The sequence below is a fragment of the Salvelinus alpinus genome, chromosome 24 (assembly GCF_045679555.1).
Source record: "Salvelinus alpinus chromosome 24, SLU_Salpinus.1, whole genome shotgun sequence".
NCBI classification, from domain to species: Eukaryota; Metazoa; Chordata; class Actinopteri; order Salmoniformes; family Salmonidae; genus Salvelinus; species Salvelinus alpinus.
Window position 1 is genome coordinate 35,590,825 of NC_092109.1, and position 25,296 is coordinate 35,616,120.

At 43.8% G+C, this 25,296-nt stretch overlaps 1 protein-coding gene across 1 annotated transcript; it reads left to right on the forward strand.

The window, feature by feature from the left end:
• Positions 1-591: 591 nt before the first annotated feature.
• Positions 592-24,650, forward strand: LOC139552744 (mitogen-activated protein kinase 9-like). The gene is made up of 12 exons (XM_071364775.1): positions 592-826; positions 2,713-2,869; positions 3,085-3,214; positions 3,410-3,468; positions 10,939-11,077; positions 14,800-14,965; positions 15,184-15,255; positions 15,678-15,860; positions 16,073-16,197; positions 20,537-20,600; positions 23,010-23,081; positions 23,589-24,650. Exons 2-12 carry the CDS (start codon positions 2,754-2,756, stop codon positions 23,726-23,728), a joined length of 1,266 nt encoding a protein of 421 aa, XP_071220876.1. The 5' UTR covers positions 592-826; positions 2,713-2,753; the 3' UTR covers positions 23,729-24,650.
• The last annotated feature ends 646 nt before the right edge of the window (positions 24,651-25,296 follow it).

Here is a 25,296-nt window from a genome sequence, read left to right on the forward strand (position 1 = left end):
CCATAATGACAGGAGCAGTCCACCATAGGAATTAATGGAATTCTACGGTATTGGCAAAATTACGAATTCTACGGTAAGGACAAAATTACATGTATTGAAGTATTTTTTGTTGTTGTAGTGGGGACAGTAACATTAGTAATCTTCAGAAATGATATATTAAGGAAAATGTTAATCTTTTTATTTTCTGTTTAGCTCACATAATATAATTTAAAAGTATGCATTAAAGTGTCTGTAATGGAACAAACGTGGCAAAAATGAATGTAGACATTAATACATGCATTTCTAGAGCTTCCAAAATATGTTTTACAACGGTGAGGGAGTGCCAAGATGGACGCGCGTTGTATATTTATACATTTTTATTTTACCTTTATTTAACTAGGCAAGTCAAGTATATATAACTCATTGGTTCGCAATCGCAGACAGCATCATATATTTTGGCACTGTTGTTTGTGTGAGTTTGTGAACGGTCTGTCGTGATGTGTAGTTACAATATAACAAACTACAGTAGCTACATTGTATCAATTAACGTGCGCCAACTATTACTGCTACGCGATTACGTCATGCACGCTCGCTCGTGGCCACTCGTGGTACTGTGTGGAATTGTCCCAGCAGGACCCCTTCGCCTGCCTCCGCCCCACCAGTCATGCTACGGACAGGACCGCAACATTTTTAGCCAAACTACAAGGAAACATAAACACAAAGTCTCCAATTTCACTGAACATACCAAGTGGAACGGTTCTTCTTCTAGACACATCTGGTGGCGCGACATTTCATTTGGTTAGCGGGTGTACGCATGGGAGTGATCCGGCAAAAGAAAAGGCAGAAGGTAAATCAGGCTATCGTTTTCATCCAGATTGTTCTTCGGCGCACTGTCTGCTGTGACTGGTACATTTACTGTCACTATAGCTTTGCTATCGATAAAATAAATTACAGGAATGAAATACAAAATTATAATACTGATAGCATTGAATATGTGAATAAGATACAAAACATGTTAGTCTAACTCTTTAATACTGTACATCTGAATAGGTTTGGCCTTTGTAGCTGGCAACCTGGGTTGAACGTGTCATGATGTCGGTATAGCACGCATACTGAGTCATTCATTAGACTAGAATCAGTCTGTGCGATGCATCCAGGTAGCCTATTGAGGACGGAACGCACATTCCTCAATGTACAGTGACTGTGTGCCTGAGGTATAGAATGTTTGGCATCACTTACACATATTTTGTTCCATGGTAATTATTAGTAGGGAGTAGAATACTTTGTTTTAAAAAAGCATGCAGCCTACAATTTCAGGTAAAACCATAGTTATAGGCCACAGTTGGCTAAATCGTAGCTACGGAGTTATTACATAGGTTATTATTATTACAGTGGTCTGGTGTAAAGTCATATGTGCTCGAATGTTTTGTAGCTAATCAGCTAAATATTTAAAAATATATATATGTGTATCATGTAAATGCGAGAAATGAGAACATTATGACAGTCAGCCTCAAATAATATTTGGTTATTTGGCCTACTGAAAGGCCTGACTATGTCCGAGCTAGGCCTACAGTTGTTTAACTCACCCATGTCATCTTGTACAACACAGATGCCCTATAATCAGTTCTGACCACTAGATCATATTATTTAAATGACATGTTGGCAACTGTGGGGTCATATCTAACCCGTGGGATGAACCAGTGGTTTACAGTTGGCAGCTGCCCATTGCGCCATTGCTGAGGGACCATGAGGCTTTTCTAGGTCACCATCTATCTACTAACTAGCCACAAGACTCTCGACATACCAGTGTATCTGTCTGCCCTTACCAACGGGTGTGTGAGAGAGAGTGCATGCGTTTGCGTGTCTAACATCTAACAATATTTTTTTCCTGATTAATAACAGGTCTGCATGCTGTTAGGTGCTGCCGATCTGAGCTCTACCTGACCAGGATCAGGTGAAACACAGCCTTGTCCTCCAGGCATTTAATTGTGAACGTTCCAAAGGGGAGATGAATCATGCTGTTTTTCTTCTTTGTTTTATTCACCCAGAACAGCACAGCTTTATAACTTTGAATTCCGGATTTGTATGTAGATGTGGTGTATGCCACCCGAGCACTACGTCTGCTGCTCCGGGTAGAGTTCTGCTGCAGCCCACTAAGAGGGTACTGCTCACCCTGAGTCACATTCAGCATGCCCTCCACTCTGCCCATGTTATGGCTGACTGGCTCTGGGAACCATGGAAAAATGGGAGATAAACAGGACAGAGTCATATCGCCCAAGGTTCCTCTATGTCATCCAGCATCACGCAGATTACTGTTATGGCCGAGAGAGATTGTGTGGGCGTTGGAACAGCGTTGTGTTTGCTGTGTGTGTGTGTGTGTGTGTGTGTGTGTGTGTGTGTGTGTGTGTGTGTGTGTGTGTGTGTGTGTGTGTGTGTGTGTGTGTGTGTGTGTGTGTGTGTGTGTGTGTGTGTGTGTGTGTGTGTGTTTGCAAGCTAACAACGTCCACTATGTTCCATAACTACATTATTCATTTTGTTTATTTCATGCTATCATGCAACTATAATGAAATAATGGTTCCACATGAATTGGTCTGTTATTTGTGAATCTTTCCTAATTTATAGTTATTTCCCTCCCCAGTAGTAGTGCTATAACATGCCCTAAGAACATCATCTGATATGATATTGGATGATATTATCATAATATTCGAATTCTTCTGTTCTCTCTCTCCTCAGGTTGTATCCTATTCGTTAGTGGCAGCACGGGGGGAGGAGCCATGAGTGAGGGGGAGGGGCTCTTCCACAGCGTGCAGGTGGGTGACTCCACCTTCACTGTGCTGACCCGCTATCAACAGCTTCGCGCCATCGGGTCTGGTGCCCAGGGCATTGTCTGGTGAGTGGGCATGGCACTGCCACACTGTTATTTAAACTCCTCACAATCATCCTGCTGTTGCATTGACTGTGAACATGATGAGTCATTCCATCAATAGACGATGGAATACTTTGTTCCACAGTAATCAAGGTGTGGTGTCCTATTTTCATGGAAAACAGTGATAAATCAGATGATGTCTCCTCTCCTCCCACTCCTCTGTGTGTCTGTGTATGTAGCTCGGCCCTGGACAGTGTCCTTGGGGTCCCTGTGGCGGTGAAGAAACTGAGCCGGCCCTTCCAGAACCAGACCCACGCCAAGCGGGCCTATAGGGAGTTGGTGCTGCTCAAGTGCGTCAATCACAAAAATGTACGTCACTGTGGACATGCTCAGCTGTCCACGTATGTGGGTCTTTTAGACCTCATCATTATGGCGAATTCCTTTATGTGTGACATCATTGGCTAACTATACTGTATGTGTGTGTATGAAATTATTGATTTAGTCTTATATCACCAAATGAGTGTCATATTTCATTCTCCTGATATATTGTCTCTTCTCCTCCAGATTATTAGGCTCCTGAATGTCTTCACACCACAGAATTCACTGGAGGAGTTCCAGGATCTGTAAGTCGGCTGCAGGCTCATACTTTTTGCTTATCCTTCTATGGTAAGCATTATTCTCCTCATCACTGCTGCGGGGCTGCACTGCCTCCTTCCTATGAGGGTCTGGTTGTTTGAGAGAGAGGATGCTATATAATCACAAGCTTAGTAGTGACCTTCAAAGTGCATACACATTTTAACACATTATTATACATAAAAAAGATATACATGACCGTATTGCAGGAGACAGAGGAAATAACTGAGAAATAACCCCAATGACCATATTGCAGGAGACAGACAATAGCTGAGAAATAACCTCAATGACCGTATTGCAGGAGACAGGCAATAGCTGAGAAATAACCTCAATGACCGTATTGCAGGAGACAGGCAATAGCTGAGAAATAACCTCAATGACCGTATTGCAGGAGACAGGAAATAACTGAGAAATAACCTCAATGACCGTATTCTCTGAAACACTTATCTCCCTCACTAGCTTTAAGCACCAGCTGTCAGAGCAGCTCACAGATTACTGCACCTGTACATAGCCCATCTATAATTTAGCCCAAACAACTACCTCTCCCCCTACTGTATTTATTTATTTTGCTCCTTTGCACCCCATTATTTCTATCTTTACTTTGCACATTCTTCCACTGCAAATCTACCATTCCAGTGTTTTACTTGCTATATTGTATTTACTTCGCCACCATGGCCTTTTTTTTGCCTTTACCTCCTTCATCTCACCTCATTTGCTCACATTGTATATACTTATTTTTTCTACTGTATTATTGACTGTATGTTTGTTTTACTCCATGTGTAACTCTGTGTTGTTGTATGTGTTGAACTGCTTTGCTTTATCTTGGCCAGGTCGCAATTGTAAATGAGAACTTGTTCTCAACTTGCCTACCTGGTTAAATAAAGGTGAAATTTAAAATTGCAGGAGACAGATGAAATAACTGAGAAATAACCTCAGAGTAATATATAGAGGGATACCTTAAAATGAAATTTGAAATAGTTTTCAGGAATAAAAGAGCTTATATTACGACTTCCGTTATATGTTATAAAACGCTAGATGTCAGTGGGCGGGGCTACATAATAGAGGGGTCCTGGTTGGCTGGACCAGATGTAAGTACTGGGATCTTAGGAGTGGTTCCCATGAAGTTAGATAGAGGACTCTAGATGGATATAAGCAGTTTTAGCATGGACATTGATGGGGAGTAGGGCTGACCCCATTTAGTCGACTGGTTGATTGTTTGGTCGATAGGCTGTTTGTCGACCAATATCTTTTTTTTGTTGAGCACACGAGACACCTGTCTGATTTGCTCCTGTCTCAGTGGACTAATCCATTGAGGAGGCGGCAGGGATGCAACGGTCCAAGAATAAGGGGAGTGTGGCTCAGATGCACAAGGCACATCTCTCTCCAGCCATTTTGTGTGTATTTATTGTTTCATAACTTCATTATGAGCATTATTTGCTGTCTATCAATTCCCCATTACATATATCACCAGTAGTGGCCTACATTTACTGTTAATTCCCATAATTTCTCATCTGCAATGTTTATTTGGTTATGGTAATATCTGTTAGGCTAATGCATTCAACATGTTAAACTCAGCAAAAAAAGAAACGTTCCTTTTTCAGGACCCTGACTTTCAAAGATAATTCGTAAAAATCCAAATAACTTCACAGATCTTCATTGTAAAGGGTTTAAACACTGTTTCCCATGCTTGTTCAATGAATCATAAATAATTCATGAACATGCACCTGTGGAATGGTCATTAAGACACTAACAGCTTATAGACGGTAGGCAATTAAGGTCACAGTTATGAAAACTTAGGACACTAAAGAGGCCTTTCTACTGACTCTGAAAAACACCAAAAGAAAGATGCTCAGGGTCCCTGCTCATCTGCGTGAATGTGCCTTAGGCATGCTGCAAGGAGGCATGAGGACTGCAGATGTGGCCAGGACAATAAATTGCAATGTCCGTACTGTGAGACGCCTAACACAGTGCTACAGGGAGACAGGATGGACAGCTGATCGTCCTCGCAGTGGCAGACCACATGTAATGACACCTGCGCAGAATCGGTACATCCGAACATCACACCTGCGGGACAGGTACAGGATGGCAACAACAACTGCACGAGTTACACCAGGAACGCTCAATCCCTCCATCAGTGTCAGACTGTCCGCAATAGGCTGAGAGAGGCTGGACTGGGGCTTGTAGGCCTGTTGTAAGGCAGGTCTTCACCAGACATCACCGGCAACAACGACGCCTATGGGCACAAACCCACCATCGCTGGACCAGACAGGACTGGCAAAAAGTGCTTTTCACTGACGAGTTGCGGTTTTGTCTCACCAGGGGTGATGGTCGGATTTGCGTTTATCGTCGAAGGAATGAGCGTTACACCGAGGCCTGTACTCTGGAGCGGGATAGATTTGGAGGTGGATGGTCCGTCATGGTCTGGGGCGACGTGTCACAGCATCATCAGACTGAGCGTGTTGTCATTGCAGGCAATCTCAACGCTGTGCGTTACAGGGAAGACATCCTCCTCCCTTATGTGGTACCCTTCCTGCAATCTCATCCTAAATGCCAGCAGCATACCACCCTGCATACCACTGTTGGCTTGCTTCTGAAGCTAAGCAGGGTCGGTCCTGGTCAGTCCCTGGATGGGAGACCAGATGCTGCTGGAAGTGGTGTTGGAGGGCCAGTAGGAGGCACTCTTTCCTCTGGTCTAAAAAATATCCCAATGCCCCAGGGCAGTGATTGGGGACACTGCCCTGTGTAGGGTGCCGTCTTTCGGATGGGACGTTAAACGGGTGTCCTGACTCTCTGAGGTCATTAAAGATCCCATGGCACTTATCGTAAGAGTAGGGGTGTTAACCCTGGTGTCCTGGCTAAATTCCCAATCTGGCCCTCAAACCATCTTGGTCACCTAATAATCCCCAGTTTATAATTGGCTCATTCATCCCCCTCCTCTCCCCTGTAACTATTCCCCAGGTCGTTGCTGCAAATGAGAATGTGTTCTCAGTCAACTTACCTGGTAAAATAATGGTAATAAAATAAAAAATCCTGACATGACCCTCCAGCATGACAATGCCACCAGCCATACTGCTCGTTCTGTGCAGTATGCTTGTTCTGCCATGGCCAGCAAAGAGCCCGGATCTCAATCCCATTGAGCACATCTGGGACCTGTTGGATCGGAGGGTGAGGGCTAGGGCCATTCCCCCCAGAAATGTCCAGGCACTTGCAGGTGCCTTGGTGGAAGAGTGGGGTAACAACTCACAGCAAGAACTGGCGAATCTGGTGCAGTTTATGAGGAGGAGATGCACTGCAGTACTTAATGCAGCTGGTGGCCACACCAGATACTGACTGTTACTTTTGATATTGACCCCCCCTTTGTTCAGGGACACATTATTCAATTTCTGTTAGTCACATGTCTGTGGAACTTGTTCAGTTTATGTCTCAGTTGCTGAATCTTGTTATGTTCATACAAATATTTACACATGTTAAGTTTGTTGAAAATAAACGCAGTTGACAGTGAGAGGACATTTCTTTTTTTGCTGAGTTTATTATTACAGTTGTTTACCATTCTCGTTGCAAAGCTCACAACCTATGATACGCTTGTGAGAATTTTTTTTTTTAAATTACATCCCATTTAGGAGTTCTGTAAATGTATTCATTGTCTTTTGTTTGAAACGCTCCTGTCAATGTTGAGTAAGACACGCACCTGATTATGGAAGTAGGCCTAGGCTACCTGGCCTGATTGGTCTGATTAGTATAATTCCAGCTCTCTCCAATTCGATAACCACTCTGCATGAAAGGGAAAAATGTAATGCTCTTATCCAGTGGAAACGTTATAAAAAACTTGTGTACTTCTTATTCCTTGCACAAATAGCCTACAGCTGTGTCTGGCCCGAGCTCACTGGCGGGGGAAACTCTGAGGGCCCAGAATATTTTATACAATGCTGCAAGTTTGCTAGCGTGAGTTTCGGGCTGACCAAGTTGATAGTTGATACATTGTTGTAAGTTTGTTGCAAACAGGCCATGCGTAGCCAATGTGATTTTTATTTTTATCAGGATATTTTCTACCTGCAGGCTGCAATGTTTTATTTGTTGGCTTTATGTAGGCTATTTTTTTTACATTGTTGGCTATGGCAATAAAAATTACTTTTAGATTTGTATAATTTTCATTTAGACTGAAATAGAATGTAGATTAACCACAGACAATGACTTTGAGATACAAAGACTACAATGACTTTGAGATACAAAGACTATAAGACTGTTCCACAAAAATGTGCATATGAAAATCATAACTGGCACCCAGATCGGTAGAAATGGTAAGATAAATTGGCACTCCAAATGGAAAAGGTTGCCAACCTCTAGTGTAGCCTATTACTGGCAACTTCAGGAGCATAACGGCAGAATCTGCGAAGGCCAGTAGCTGCAGGAGGAGGGGCGGGAACAGGTTTATTTTTTTGTTTTAGGCTATATTGATCTCTGACTCCCTCTTGAGTCATTTGTGTATCTTAATTATGTAATCAAACAGCGTTCTTGAAGCAAGTTCAGTAGATATACATAGAGTTGCACATTTTGGGGAATATTCAGAGGTGGAAACTTTCCGTGGGAATTAACGGGAATACATGGGAATTAACGGGAATATATGGGAATTAACAGAAATATATGCAAATTAATATTGATGCCATTTAAATGTAGATGTTTGTTGCATTGGATATATTTATCATATCGTATGGAGACAGAAACATAAACCTTTTACCTTTACCCTTTATCATAAGTAGACATAATTGCAATTGATAAAATCCTTCCAATAGAAATTTTAAAAAACGATTTAGTTACGAATTGAACTTTAATTAAATGAGTTGACTCTTCACATGGAATGATTTCACTGAACAACAAACGAAAGGGAGAAAGAAACATACATCTGTAAAATGATAGTCTAGAAACTAAAGCTTTGATGGTCTTCTTCTCAGGCTTCTGTCTTCTTCCTGGAACTCCTCAATGTCCACCTCTTGAACATCAGACTCTGAGGCCTCATCTTCACTGTCACTTTCCAACCTTGTTGAGGATGGCTTGTTGTCAGGCTCAAAAAGCCTCAATGGCCACCAATTTTTCAACCCTGTTGCATGCTTTGGTGTGTGTGTGTTCCCAAACAAGGACCAGTTGCGCTCTGAGGCGGCTGATGTTGGTGGGATTTGGAGGAAACAGGGGAAAGAGCCTCAGATCCACAAAGTCCCTTCCACCAGGTGGCTGATGAGATATGTTCGCACAACTGCCATATTGCATCTCCATCCCAAAGCCCTTGCTTGGAAGTGTACTCCACCAGACTGCCAAGAATCTTGCCCTCATCCAGGCCAAGGTGGTGAGACACGGTAGTGATGACACCATAGGCCTTGTTGATCTCTGCACCAGACAGGATGCTCTTGCCAGCATACTTGGGGTCCAACATGTACGCTGCGGCGTGTATGGGCTTCAGGCAGACATCTTCATGCTTTTTAAGGTATTTCAGAATTGCAGTTTCCTTTGCTTGGAGCAACAGTGAAGTGGGCAGGGCAGTACGGATTTCTTCTCTTACATCTGCAAGCAGAGTCGGAACATCAGACAGGATGGCATTGTCTCCCTCAACCCGTGCAATGGCTACTGCTTTAGGTTTCAGGAGTTTCAGGCTGCTTACCACCATCTCCCAAAATACATCATCCAGGAGGATCCTCTTGATGGGGCTGTCCATATCGGCAGACTGTGATATTGCAATTTATTGGAGAGACTCCACCCCATTGGGTGTTGCTGGGCAGCTTCAATGTGGCATTCTTATTCTGTTCACTTTGCTTGGTGAGGTAGATTTCGGCAATAACTTGATGACCCTTCACATACCTAACCATTTCCGTGGCTCTTTTGTAGCGTTTATCCATTGATTTCAGTGTCATGGTGTCCTTGAGGAGCAGATTCAATGCATGAGCAGCACAGCCAATGGGTGTGATGTGAGGGTAGGTCTCCTCCACTTTAGACCAAGCAGCCTTCAGGCCAAGGTCATTGATGACTGCCTTCAGCTCATCTGCAATGTAGAGACCAGTGTGTCTGTTGTCCCTTGTGTCTGCTCTTGTAGAATACTGGTTGAGGGGTGGATATTGATGTAGTTAATTATTCCTTGCCCACGAACATTCGACCACCCATCAGAGATGATTGCAATACAGTCTGCTTTCTCTATGATTTGCTTGACCTTCACTTGAACTCTGTTGAATCCAGCAAATTAGTAGATAAAGCATGTCTGGTTGGAGGGGTGTATGTTGGGCGAAGAACATTCATAAATCTCTTCCAATACACATTGCCTGTGAGCATCAGAGGTGAACCAGTTGCATACACAGCTCGAGCAAGACATTCATCAGCATTTCCCTGACTACGTTCCTCCATTGAATCCAAAAAACTTCTGATTCCAGGAGGACCATGAGCTGTTGCTATCAATAAGGTGTCTGATTCATCATTTTCACCTCGAATAGAAGTAGAGGGACTTTTGTCAGAGGTTGCTTGTTGTGAGCGCTTACGGAACTTTATGCACTTGGCCAGATGATTCTGCATTTTTGTTGCATTCTTCACATATGATTTGGCACAGTATTTGTAAATGTACACAGATTTTCCTTCTACATTAGCTGCAGTGAAATGTCTCCACATCAGATAATGCCCATGGCTTTTTCCTGTATAGATTTGAAAAAAAATTAGTAAAATTTTTTAAGTACAATTCCATGTACATATAAATATTTAAGCAGTTAGATTAAACAACTCCTTTGTAAGATGTTTTAAAATGAAACATGTATGGAAATAGGTGAATTAACACTCCTCAGTTAACAGGCTCAAGCAAGCTAAAACCCACATAAAAACTAACTAGCAGAAATTGTTAACAAGTTAGAATTGATTTAAACACACTTTGCTGTAGGCTACTATTTACTAGTTAACACAAAATCATGTATGTCATATAAAATATATTCACCCCACCCAGTATTGTAATCAAAACCAGAAAGCATGTAGTCCTTGGCTCAGAAAGTGTAGTAGTGTGGGCTCAATAGCATCTCATTACTGTGCAAGATCTTGAGAATCAGCTGTACATGTGATGGAAGAATGCACTGTGCATGCAGAGGGTTGCAATTCCATTGAATTGGGGATAGTTTAACCAAAATATGCCACAAGACCTAGAATTGCCTTATGTGTATCCCACAAAAAAGGTTCACTGTTATAAGCTAACATTTTAAATACATTTAAGCAAAATTCCCCAAAATTTCTGGAAAGTTACCAACCCTTTGCAACCCTGCATATACAGAAGTTTATTTTATTAAAACACATATGGGGTTTCTATATATGGAAAAGTGCACGTTTTACAATTTCGTTTAAATGATTGGTCGAAAGAAAAGACGATTCTCGGTTGACCATTAGGCACAGCCCTAATGGGGTGGTCTATCTAACTCTATGGGTGGTCCCCTCTGTCTGTTTGGCAGCTACCTGGTGATGGAGCTGATGGATGCCAGTCTGTGCCAGGTCATCCACATGGATCTGGACCATGAGAGGATGTCCTACCTGCTCTACCAGATCCTCTGTGGCATCAGACACCTGCACTCCGCTGGCATCATCCACAGGGTCAGTCATTGGCTGATCATAAATGGTTGTGAATATGTGTTGTATGCAGATAATAACATAAGCCATGTAGACATCTACTGTACTTGCCTAACATGTTGATTTGAATGTGTATTACATCATCACTATCATCACTACCATCATCCCCACCATCATAACCATTATCATCATCACCATCGTAACCATCATCACCATCATCATCACCACCACCATCATCATAACCATCATCATCACCACCATAACCATCACCATCATCACCTCCACCATCATAACCACCACCATCATCATCATCACCACTACCATCATAACCATCATCATCACCACCATCATAACCATCACCACCATCATTATCACCACCACCATAATAACCATCATCATCATAACCATCATCACCACCATCATAACCATCATCACCATCATCATCGCCACTATCATAACCATCATCGTCATCATCACCACCATCATCATAACCATCATCACCACCATAATAACCATCATCATCATAACCATCATCACCATCATCATAACCATCATCACCACTATCATAACCATCATCGTCATCATCACCAACATCATCATAACCATCGTCATCATCACCACCATCAGCATAATATCATCATCAACATCATCACCACTATTATCACCGTCGTCACCACCATCATAATCACCATCATCATCATCACTACCATCATCATCACCACCACCCTCATAACAATCATCATCATGACCATCATAACCATCATCATCATGACCATCATCACCACCATTATCATAACCATCATCATCATGACGATCATAACCATCATCATCATGACCATCATCATCACCACCATCATAACCATCACCATCAACACCACCATCATCACCACCATCATAACCATCCCCATCATCATCATATCCATCACCATCATCACCACCATCATAATAACCATCATCACCACCACCATAATAACCATCATCATCACCACCATCATAACCATCATCCCCACCACCATCATCATCATCATCACCATAATCACCTCCACCATCATCACCACCATATTCACTATTATCACCATCATCACCACCATCATCATAACCATCATCAACATCATCACCACTATTATCACCATCATCACCACCATCATGATCACCACCATCACAACCACCATCATCATCACCATCAACTTCACCAAAACCATCATCACTACCATCATCATCACCACCACCCTCATAACAATCATCATCACCACCATCATCATCACCATCATCATCACCACCATGACCATCATCACCACCATGATCATCATCAGCACCATCATAACCATCATCACTACCATCATAACCATCATCACCATCGTGACCATCTTCACCACCATCATCATCACCATCGTGACCATCATTACCACCATCATCATCATGACCATCATAACCATCATCATCATGACCACCATCATCACCACCATAACCATCACCACCACCATAATAACCATCATTGGCATCAAAACCATCATTACCACCACCACCATCATAACCAGCATCATCATAACCATCATCATAACCGCCATCACCACCACCATCATATCCATCATCATCATGACCATCATCACCACCATCATAACATCATCATCACCATCGTGACCATCATCATCATCATCACCATTATCGTCACCACCATCATAACCATCATCATCACAATTAATACCTTCACCATCAACACCACTGCCATCACCACCACCACCATCGTAACCATCACCATCATCACCACTACCATCATATCCATCATCATCACCACCATCATAACCATCATCACCACCACCATCATAACCATCATCATCACCACCATAACCATCACCATCTTCATCACCACCATCATAACCCCCACCATCATCACCATCATCATCATAACCATCATAACCACCATCGTCATCACCACCATTATAATACCATCACCACCATCATCATCATCATCATCACCACCATCATCACATTATCACCACCATCATCATCATCAGCACTACCATCATCACCACCATCATCACCACCACCATCATAACCACCATCAGCACTACCATCAATCATCATCAGCACTACCATCATAACCACCATTATCACCACCATCATCATCAGCACTACCATCATAACCACCATCATCACCACCATCATAACCACCATTGTAACCATCATCATCACCACCATCGTAATCATCATCATCACCACCACCATCACCATCACCATCACCACCATCATCATCATCACCACCATCTTCACCACTATCGTCACCACCATCATAACCATTAGCATCACAATCATTACCTTCACCATCACCACCACTGCCATCACTACCACCACCATCATAACCATCACCATCGTCACCATCATAACATCATCACCATTGTGACCATCATCATCACCACCATCATCACCATCACCATCATCACCACTATCGTCACCACCATCATAACCATCATCATCACAATCATTACCTTCACCATCATTACCACTGCCATCATCACCACCACCATCATAACCATCACCATCGTAACCATCATAACCATCACCATCATCACCACCATCATCATCATCACTACCATCATCACCCTCATCATCACCACCATCATAACCATCATCACCACCACCATCATAACCATCATCATCACCACCATCCCCATCATCATCACCACCATCATAACCCCCACCATCATCATCACCATCATCATCATAACCATCATAACCACCATCATCATCACCACCATTATAACATCATTATCACCACCATCATCATTATCACCACCATCACCACCACCATCATAACCATCACCATCATCACCACCATCATCATCAGCACTACCATCATAACCATCATCACCACCACCATCATACCATCATCACCACCAGCATCATAACCACCATCATCATCACCACCATCATAACCATCATCATCACCATCATCATAACCATCATCATCATAACCATCATCACCACCACCATCATACCATCATCACCACCACCATCATAACCACCATCATCACCACCATTGTAACCATCATCACCACCACCATTGTAACCATCATTATCATCACCACCATCGTAACCATCATCATTATCACCACCATCGTAACCATCATCACAACCACCATCATAACCATCATCTTCATGACCATCATCACCACCATCATCATGACCATCATAACCATCATCATCATGACCATCATAACCATCATCATCATGATCATCATCATCCACCATCATAACCATCATCATCATGACCATCATCACCACCACCATCATTACCATCATCACCACCGGGCTATCTGCATTGTGTCCCGCCACCTACCACCCGCCAACCCCTCTGTCACGCTACTGCTACTCTCTGTTCATCATATATGCATAGTCACTTTAACCATATCTACATCTACATACTACCTCAATCAGCCTGACTAACCGGTGTCTGTATGTAGGCTCACTACTTTTATAGCCTCGCTACTGTATATAGCCTGTCTTTTTACTGTTGTTTTATTTCTTTACCTACCTATTGTTCACCAAATACCTTTTTTGCGCTATTGGTTAGAGCCTGTAAGTAAGCATTTCACTGTAAGGTCTACACCTGTTGTATTCAGCGTACATGACAAATAAACTTTGATTTGATTTGATAACCATCATCATCATGACCATCATCACCACAAGCATCATAACCATCATCATCATCACCATCAATTTATCAACTTTGTTTGTATCTCCTCCAGGACCTGAAGCCCAGTAACATAGTGGTGAAGTCTGACTGTACTCTGAAGATCCTGGACTTTGGGCTGGCCAGAACAGCCTGCACTAACTTCATGATGACCCCTTACGTTGTGACCCGATACTACAGAGCACCAGAGGTCATCCTGGGCATGAAGTATAAAGAGAATGGTAAGAAATGCTCAAGGATATTACCTTCTATTCTCAATCTCACCAACAGGATAAAACACTATTAGTTACTTGATTATAAATGTCCATCTTGCACTGTTGCCCATCTATGGCTGTTCTACTTTTACCAGCAGCAAGGGTCCACATATGACTGGTTATGGTGCTGTGTGAGATGAATGTGTGTGATGTGTGTGTAACCTCTATGTTTGTTTTCCTCCAAGTGGACATCTGGTCAGTGGGATGCATCATGGGAGAGATGGTGAAGGGCAGCGTTATATTCCAGGGCACGGATCGTATCCTTACCCAGTCGATCTATGACTCCCTATATGCTGTCTTTACATCTATAATATTACCATTGTGTCTGTGTGTTTAAACTCTATTTGGTTCACTTTTAGAGACATTGTATAATGTGTCTGCCAGGTTGACTTCCGCATGGCAAGGTCAGGCATGTCAGGATGTTCTTTCCCACATTCAATTGAAACAATAACATCAGCTAGCTACTTCCTTAGCATACAGGCATTTCATTCACATTGATGAATTGATGGTCCGTACTAACTCGAAAAGTCTGGATCCTAATTGCTAAAGCCTCTTGCTACTGCTGTGTATGGTGCAATAATCAATATCCCATTTCCTATGTTTCTGAACCTCCCCCTGAGGTATAACTAGGTGTTTATGCATTAGTTTGTATATGTGTCCTGAACCAGCTCTGTATTAGACATTGACCAGTGGAACAAGGTGATTGAGGTTTTGGGCACGCCCCCCATGGAGTTTATGAACCGTTTGATGGAGACTGTGAGGAACTATGTGATGAACAAGCCCCAGTACCCAGGGGTCAGCTTCTCTCAACTCTTCCCTGATTGGGCCTTCCCGGCAGAGACAGAGCAGGATCAACTCAAGAGTAAGACTTATACCACCTATACATGTCTACACACATTCTCTCTCTCTCTCTCTCTCTCTCTCTCTCTCTCTCTCTCTCTCTCTCTCTCTCTCTCTCTCTCTCTCTCTCTCTCTCTCTCTCTCTCTTTATTGTTTAGCACCTTCCTATCTGATATGCTTCTGACTGAAATATGTTGACAGACAGACATATTTTCTGCCTTGTTATCGCTGCAGCCAGTCAAGCACGGGACCTGCTTTCCAAGATGCTGGTGATTGACCCAGAGAGCCGTATTTCAGTGGAGGATGCCCTGGATCACCCCTACATCCACATGTGGTATGACCCAGGAGAGGCTGATGCGGTGAGTCTGATTGTAATATAATAATAAGATAAGGCATTTAACAAACAATCATGCAGTCATATATTTGTTATGGGTGGTCCCGGGAATCAAACCCACTATCCTGGCTTGGCAAGAGCCTTGCTTTACCATCTGAGCTACAGCGCATATCAACATACTTCAGTCAGAAGCATATGAGATAGGAAGTGCTCATCAATGAAACGTTTAAATATTGAGCGAGTGAGAGACTATCCTAGCAACGTGATCTGAAGACCTGTAATATCCTAGCAACGTGATCTGAAGAACTGTAATATCCTAGCAACGTGATCTGAAGACCTGTAATATCCTAGCAACGTGATCTGAAGAACTGTTATATCCTATCAATGTGATCTGAAGAACTGTAATATCCTAGCAACGTGATCTGAAGAACTGTTATATCCTATCAATGTGATCTGAAGACCTGTTATATCCTAGCAACGTGATCTGAAGACCTGTAATATCCTAGCAACGTGATCTGAAGAACTGTTATATCCTAGCAACGTGATCTGAAGACCTGTAATATCCTAGCAACGTGATCTGAAGAACTGTTATATCCTATCAACGTGATCTGAAGACCTGTAATATCCTAGCAACGTGATCTGAAGAACTGTTATATCCTAGCAACGTGATCTGAAGACCTGTAATATCCTAGCAACGTGATCTGAAGAACTGTTATATCCTAGCAACGTGATCTGAAGACCTGTAATATCCTAGCAACGTGATCTGAAGAACTGTTATATCCTAGCAACGTGATCTGAAGACCTGTAATATCCTAGCAACGTGATCTGAAGAACTGTTATATCCTAGCAACGTGATCTGAAGAACTGTAACATCCTATGTTTCCCCGAGTAGTGGCTGAACAAGGACATATTAATTATAAATCTAGCTGTTTTTTTTATACATCTGCAGGACAGAAAGCTCAGGGGAGGTGGTGTGTGTCTCTTTGTTAACAACAGCTGGTGTGCCATATCTAATATTAAGGAAGTCTCAAGATTCTGCTTGCCTGAGTTAGAATACCTAATGATAAACTGTAGACCATACTATTTACCAAGAGAGCTTTCATCTACAGTTGAAGTCGGAAGTTTACATACACCTTAGCCAAATACATTTCAACTCAGATTTTCACATTTCAACTCAGATTTTCACAATTCCTGACATTTAATCCTAGTAAACATTCGGTAAACCACTTTATTTTAAGAATGTGAAATGTCAGAATAATAGTAGAGAAAATGATTTATTTCAGATTTGATTTCTTTCATCACATTCCCAGTGGGTAAAAAGTTTACATACACACAATTAGTATTTGGTAGCATTGCCTTTAAATTGTTTAACTTTGGTCAAACGTATTGGGTAGCGTTCCACAAGCTTCCCACAATAAGTTGGGTGAATTTTGGCCCATTCCTCCTGGCAGAGCTGGTGTAACTGAGTCAGGTTTGTAGGCCTTCTTGCTCGCACACGCTTTTTCAGTTCTGCCCACAAATTTTCTATGGGATTGAGGTCGGGGCTTTGTGATGGCCACTCCAATACCTTGACTTTGTTGTCCTTAAGCAATTTTGCCACAACGTTGGAAGTATGCTTGGGGTCATTGTCCATTTGGAAGACCCATTTGCAACCAAGCTTTAACTTCCTGACTGATGTCTTGAGATGTTGCTTCAATATATCCACATAATTTTCCTGCCTCATGATGCCATCTATTTTGTGAAGTGCAGCAGTCCCTCCTGCAGCAAAGCACCCCCACAACATGATGCTGCCACCCCCGTGCTTCATGGTTGGGATGGTGTTCTTCGGCTTGCAAGTGTCCCCCTTTTTCCTCCAAACATAACAATGGTCATTATGGCCAAACAGTTATATTTTTGTTTCATCAGACCAGAGGACATTTCTCCAAAAAGTACGATCTTTATCCCCATGGAGCAGCCTTTCAGGTCATGTCGATATAGGACTCGTTTTACTGTGGATATAGATACTTTTGTACCTGTTTCCTCCAGCATCTTCACAAGGTCCTTTGCTGTTGTTCTGGGATTGATTTGCACTTTTCGCACCAAAGTACGTTTATCTCTAAGAGACACAACGCGTCTCCTTCCTGAGCGGTACGACGGCTGCGTGGTCCCATGGTGTTTATACTTGCGTACTATTGTTTGTACAGATGAACATGGTACCTTCAGGCGTTTGGAAATTGCCAAGGATGAACCAGACTTGTGGAGGTCTACAATTTTCTTGGCTGATTTATTTTGATTTTCCCATGATGTCAAGCAAAGAGTCACTAAGTTTGAAGGTAGGCCTTGAAATATATCCACAGGTACACCTCCAATTGACTCAAATTATGTCATTTAGCCTATCAGCAGCTTCTAAAGCCATGACATAGTTTTCTGGAATTTTTCAAGCTGTTCAAAGGCACAGTCAACATAGTGTATGTAAACTTCTGACCCACTGGGATTGTGATACAGTGAATTATAAGTGAAATAATCTGTCTGTAAACAATTGTAAGAAAAATTACTTGTGTCATGCACAAACTAGAGGTCCTAACCGACTTGCCAAAACTGTAGTTTGTTAACAAGACATTTGTGGAGTGGTTGAAAAACAAGGTTTAATGACTCCAACCTAAGTGTATGTAAACTTCCGACTTCAACTGTATATTTTTTCCTGGCTGTCTATTTACGACCACAAACCGATGCTGGCAGTAAGACCGCACTCAACAAGCTGTATAGAGCCATAAGCAAACAATAAAATGCTCACCCAGAGGCGGCGCTCCTAGTGTCCTCTTTAATGCAGGAAAACTGAAATCCGTTCTACCAGCATGTCACCTGTGCAACTAGAGGCAAAAAAAACTCTAGATGACCTTTACTCCATAAATGAAGCGGATGCTAAGCTACAGGAGTGTTTCGCTATAACAGACTGGAATATGTTCCGTGATTCATCTAATGGCATCGACGACATTGTGACCGTATGTATATGTCCCAACCAGAAGCCATGGATTACAGGCGACATCCTGATTGAGCTAAAGGCTAGAGCTGCCGCTTTCAGGGGGAGCAGGACACTAATCAGGAAGATTATAAGAAATCCCGCAATGCCCTCCAACAAACCATCAAACGGGCAAAGCGTCAATACAGGACCAAGATCGAATCCTACTACACCGGCTCTGATGCCCGTCGGATATGGCATGGCTTGCAAACTATCACAGATTACAAAGGGAAACCCAGTTGCGAGCTGTCCAGTGACGAGCTACATACCTTCTATGCTTGCTACGAGGCTAGCAACACTGAACCATGCATGAGAGCACCTGCTGACTGTGTGATCACGCTCTCCGTAGCCGATTTGAGGCAGTGTGGTGTCAGGACAACAACTCCTTCCTCAATGTCAGCAAGACAAAAGAGATGATCGTTGACTACAGGGAATGGATGGCCGAGCAGTGGAGCAGGTCGAGAGCTTCAAGTTTCTCGGTGTCCACGTCACTAAGGATATTATCATGGTCCACTCACACCAACACAGTCATGAAGAGGGCACGACAATGCCTCTTCCCCTTCAGAAGACTGAAAAGATTTGGCATGGGTGCTCAGATCCTCAAAATGTTATACAGCTCTACCATTGAGAGTATCTTGACTGACTGCATCATAGCTTGGTATGGCAACTGCTTGACATCTGACCGGAAGGCGCAACAAAGGGTAGTGTGTAGAGTTACCTGCCATCTAAGACTTCTATACCAGGCAGTGTCAGAGGAAGGCCATAAAAATGGTAAAAGACTCCAGCCACCCAAGTCATAGACTGTTCCATCTGCTACCACACAGCAGGCGGTACCGATGGACCAAGTCGGGAATCAACAGGACCCTAAACAGCTTTTACCCCAAAGCCATAAGACTGATAAATAGTTAGTCCGGGTAGCTATTGGTTAACTATCTAACCATCTGTATTGACCCTCTTTGCACTAACACTTTGACTCATCACATACGCTGCTGTTACTGTTGATTATCTATCCTGTTGCCTAGTCACTTTATCCCTACCTATATGTACATATCTACCTCAATTACCTTGTACCCCTGCACATCGACTCTGTACTGTTACCCTGTGTATATAGGCATGTTATCATTACTCATTGTGTATTTATTCCTTGTGTTATTATTTGATATTTTTCTATTATTTTAAAAAGGAAAAAGTTCTCTGCTTTGTTGGGAAGCATTTCACTGTTAGTCTACACCTGTAGTTTATGAAGCATGTGACAAGTACAATTAGATTTTCTGTCCCTCTGTTTGTGTCAACTTGTAACACTCATTTGGTCTCACACGAGCCAACTGTCTATAACTGTCTGTGTATGCTGTGATGACGTCTATAGCCACCACCACAGATATCTGATAAACAGCTGGAGGAGCGAGAACACAGCATTGAACAGTGGAAAGGTATGACAACTGTTTTGTTTGTATTTTACCTTACTGTCCCTTCCCCCACAGACATTATAGAGCTTCTGCTACCTCTCTGTACAAGGATGGTTTATGTGTTTATGTTTTGTCAGCCCATAGCCTGCCTTCCATCAGCCCATAGCCTGCCTTCCATCAGCCCATAGCCTGCCTTCCGTCAGTCCATAGCCTGCCTTCCATCAGCCCATAGCCTGCCTTCCATCAGCCCATAGCCTGCCTTCCATCAGCCCATAGCCTGCCTTCCATCAGCCCATAGCCTGCCTTCCATCAATCCATAGCCTGCCTTCCATCAATCCATAGCCTGCCTTCCATCAGCCCATAGCCTGCCTTCCATCAATCCATAGCCTGCCTTCCGTCAGCCCATGGCCTGTATCCGTCAGCCCATAGCCTGCCTTCAGTCAGCCCATAGGCTGCAACCGTCAGCCCATAGCCTCCCTTCCATCAGCCAATAGCCTGCCTTCAGTCAGCCCATATACTGCCTTCCATCAGCCCATAGCCTGCCTTCCGTCAGCCCATAGCCTTCCTTCAGTCAGCCCATAGCCTGCCTATCCCAAAAGCCTGCCTAGCCCATGGCATGCCTTCAGTCAGCCCATAGTCTTCTTTCAGTCAGCCCATAGCCTGCATTCAGACAGCCCATAGCCTGCCTTCCTTCAGCCCATAGTCTGCCTTAAGTCAGCCCATAGCCTTCCTTCAGCCCATAGCCTTCCTTCAGTCAGCCCATAGCCTGCCTTCAGTCAGCCCATAGCCTTCCTTCAGTCAGCCCATAGCCTGCATAGCTCATGGCCATCCATCAGTCAGCCCATAGTCTGCCTTCAGTCAGCCCATAGCCTTCCTTCAGTCAGCCCATAGCCTGCATAGCTCATGGCCAGCCTTCAGTCAGCCCATAGCCTGCCTTCAGTCAGCCCGTAGCCTTCCTTCAGTCAGCCCATAGCCTGCATAGCGCATGGCCAGCCTTCAGTCAGCCCATAGTCTGCCTTCAGTCAGCCCATTGCCTGCCTTCAGTCAGCCCATAGCCTTCCTTCAGTCAGCACATAGCCTGCTTAGCTCATGGCCAGCCTTCAGTCAGCCCATAGTCTGCCTTCAGTCAGCCCATAGCCTTCCTTCAGTCAGCCCATAGCCTGCCTTCAGTCAGCCCATATCCTGCATAGCTCATGGCCAGCCTTCAGTCAGCCCATAGTCTGCCTTCAGTCAGCCCATAGCCTGCCTTCCATCAATCCATAGCCTGCCTTCCATCAACCCATAGCCTGCCTTCCGTCAGCCCATGGCCTGCATCCGTCAGCCCATAGCCTGCCTTCAGTCAGCCCATAGCCTGCATAGCTCATGGCCAGCCTTCAGTCAGCCCATAGTCTGCCTTCAGTCAGCCCATTGCCTGCCTTCAGTCAGCCCATAGCCTTCCTTCAGTCAGCCCATTGCCTGCCTTCAGTCAGCCCATAGCCTTCCTTCAGTCAGCACATAGCCTGCTTAGCTCATGGCCAGCCTTCAGTCAGCCCATAGTCTGCCTTCAGTCAGCCCATAGCCTTCCTTCAGTCAGCCCATAGCCTGCCTTCAGTCAGCCCATAGCCTGCATAGCTCATGGCCAGCCTTCAGTCAGCCCATAGTCTGCCTTCAGTCAGCCCATAGCCTGCCTTCCATCAATCCATAGCCTGCCTTCCATCAGCCCATAGCCTGCCTTCCATCAATCCATAGCCTGCCTTCCATCAGCCCATAGCCTGCCTTCCGTCAGCCCATAGCCTGAATCCGTCAGCCCATAGCCTGAATCCGTCAGCCCATAGCCTGAATCCGTCAGCCCATAGCCTGCCTTCCGTCAGCCCATAGCCTGCCTTCCGTCAGCCCATAGCCTGCCTTCCATCAGTCCATAGCCTGCCTTCCGTCATCCCATAGCCTGCATCCGTCAGCCCATAGCCTGCCTTCCGTCAGCCCATAGCCTGCATCCGTCAGCCCATAGCCTGCATCCGTCAGCCCATAGCCTGCCCTCCGTCAGCCCATAGCCTGCCTTCCGTCAGCCCATAGCCTGCCTTCCGTCAACCCATAGCTTGCCTTCCATCAGCCCATAGCCTGCCTTCAGTCAGCCCATAGCCTTCCTTCAGTCAGCCCATAGCCTGCATAGCTCATGGCCAGCCTTCAGTCAGCCCATAGTCTGCCTTCAGTCAGCCCATAGCCTTCCTTCAGTCAGCCCATAGCCTGCCTTCAATCAGCCCATAGCCTTTCTTCAGTCAGCCCATAGTCTGCCTAGCTCGTGGCCAGCCTTCAGTCAGCCCATAGTCAGCCCATAGCCTTCCTTCAGTCAGCCCATAGCTTTCCTTCAGTCAGCCCATAGCCTTCCTTCAGTCAGCCCATAGCCTTCCTTCCATCACTGTGAGTTAAGGACACCTTTCCTTTCATTTCTTCCAGAGCTGATCTATGACGAGTTGATGGACTGGGAGGAGAGGAACCAGAATGGAGTAATAAAGGAGGACTGTGCAGGTGAATGACCATGGATACTGTGTGCTTCTGACACATGCACTGTCTGTTGCTGAGGGGCTTTAGAAATGACATTTACAGTATACCTTCCCCGATGTTCACTGTTGGTGAGATCATCTTGGTCCTCATAATCCTTACTCACTTTCTCTAAGCCCAAAAATGAAGACAAATGTTTTTGTTCTCAAGAGAAGGTCAGGGTGTGAGTCACACTGTCATATGTTTTGATGATGTCATACTGTGTATCACTTCATGGGCCCTTATCTCTCTCTCTCTCGCTCTCTCTCTCTCTCACTGTCTTTCTCTCTCTCTCACTGTCTTTCTCTCTCTCTCACTGTCTTTCTCCCTCTCTCACTGTCTTTCTCTCTCTCTCACTGTCTTTCTCCCTCTCTCACTGTCTTTCTCTCTCTCTCACTGTCTTTCTCTCTCATTGTCTCTCTCTCTCTCACTGTCTTTCTCTCTCTCTCACTGTCTTTCTCTCTCTCACTGTCTTTCTCTCTCTCTGTGCTGTAGATGAAGTGGTGAACCACAGTGCTACAGCTTCCCAGTCGTCCTCTACGAGTGACTTTTCCTCAATGTCCACTGAGCAGACCTTGGCCTCTGACACCGACAGCAGCTGTGTTGACACCCTCACGGGGGCGCTAGAGGAGTGACAGTGAGCCTCTTTCCACCCCGACATCTCTGTTTCTTTTTCAAGCATCACTAACTATCCATCTTCTTAGGTAGCACTTTTCACATTACTTTATACTGTCTATTTTTACTTTGGGTCCCGCTGGATGGTAAATCATACAACCGCTTTTCTTTTTTAAACTGAAAATGATTCCGTTTTAAATTGAACTCTCTCTGTCACTCTTTCCCTATCTCTGTTGTAAATAGTCCATTCATACTGTACCATGGGTCAAATAAGTCATGCACCTCTAGACTTGTTGTCCAAGCCAAGAGCACACACTGTTCAATGTGTAGTTTGACCACCTACAGTTTCAGTATAAAGTACTGTATATGCATTAAACTAGGGCTAGGCTATAATGTCTAATGACTGTTTTGTCATCGGAAATATCTAATGATGAACAAAAGACATTGCTGCATGTTACTAAAAATGAATACTTGACTACACATATAAACAGCTGTGATGCAACATCTTCATGTATTTCCATCCAGAGGACATTAGCCTCCTCTGTGTGAAGAAACAGTACTTGGCTCTGGTCTGGGTCTTTCCTAAGGAGGGTAAAGAGTGATACATTTTATGCATGTTATGTGTGTTCATGTACATAAGTATCTATACTGTATACTGTGTGTTTAAATGTATTGATTGTTGTGATGCTGAGACTGGGTTTTACAGCTGATCCAAATATGCTGAGGCATACAAACTGTACAAAATACATCCATTTATTTTAGAACAAATTATTGTTAAAATGCAATGGGAAACATTTCAGAAATTCGTTGATGTTTGAAAGATGTATTATAATGAAACTGAATGGGAAAAAAGGCGAACGGTGGATACATTGCACTTTCTAGACAATTTCAGCTTAAAGTCATTCCAAGAAAAATATTGATTAAGAGAGGGATACAATCATGCATTCAGTTCTTTTTCATATTGTTTCTAAAAAATTGTATGACTATCCAAACTCCGCCTAAACACAAGAAACGCGCAAGTGTGTCATCTTCCCATCAGTCTTGAGTCTGCATTTTTTTCCTTTTCTGTGCAGCTCTGTCCTCCAGATTCACTCTCGTTCTCAATCCTTCAATGGGCAATGTTGAATCTAGCCTCTAATGCTTTACTGTGTGTTGATTGACTTCATAGCGATACGTCTGTTTGGAACCTCTAGAACCTCAGTGTGGTGACAGGAGAAATGTTACAGGGGTAACCAAAGACAGGTCTCACCACTGATAGGTGGCTTTCTTTCATCGTGTTCTTTTCCACCACATTACTGGTGTCCAGAGCAGTCTCAATGCTGGACCATTAACCAACATGTTTGATGCAGTGTGTCATGTGTGTTTGAGAGTACAGTGGACATTCTCCTTGGGACTTGAAAATCAACACTGGCGAGACCCACATTGACTTAGGAATCTTTATCATTCTGGACCTTGATGTCCTGAGAAAGAGCCTTGTGATACCTGACCGACAGATCCATGCTAATGTCTTTGCCTCAGTCCTGCTGGGAACAAACTGAACTGGGGCTGTGTTCATGGTGGCAGTCTGCTGGGAACCAGCTGGACTGGA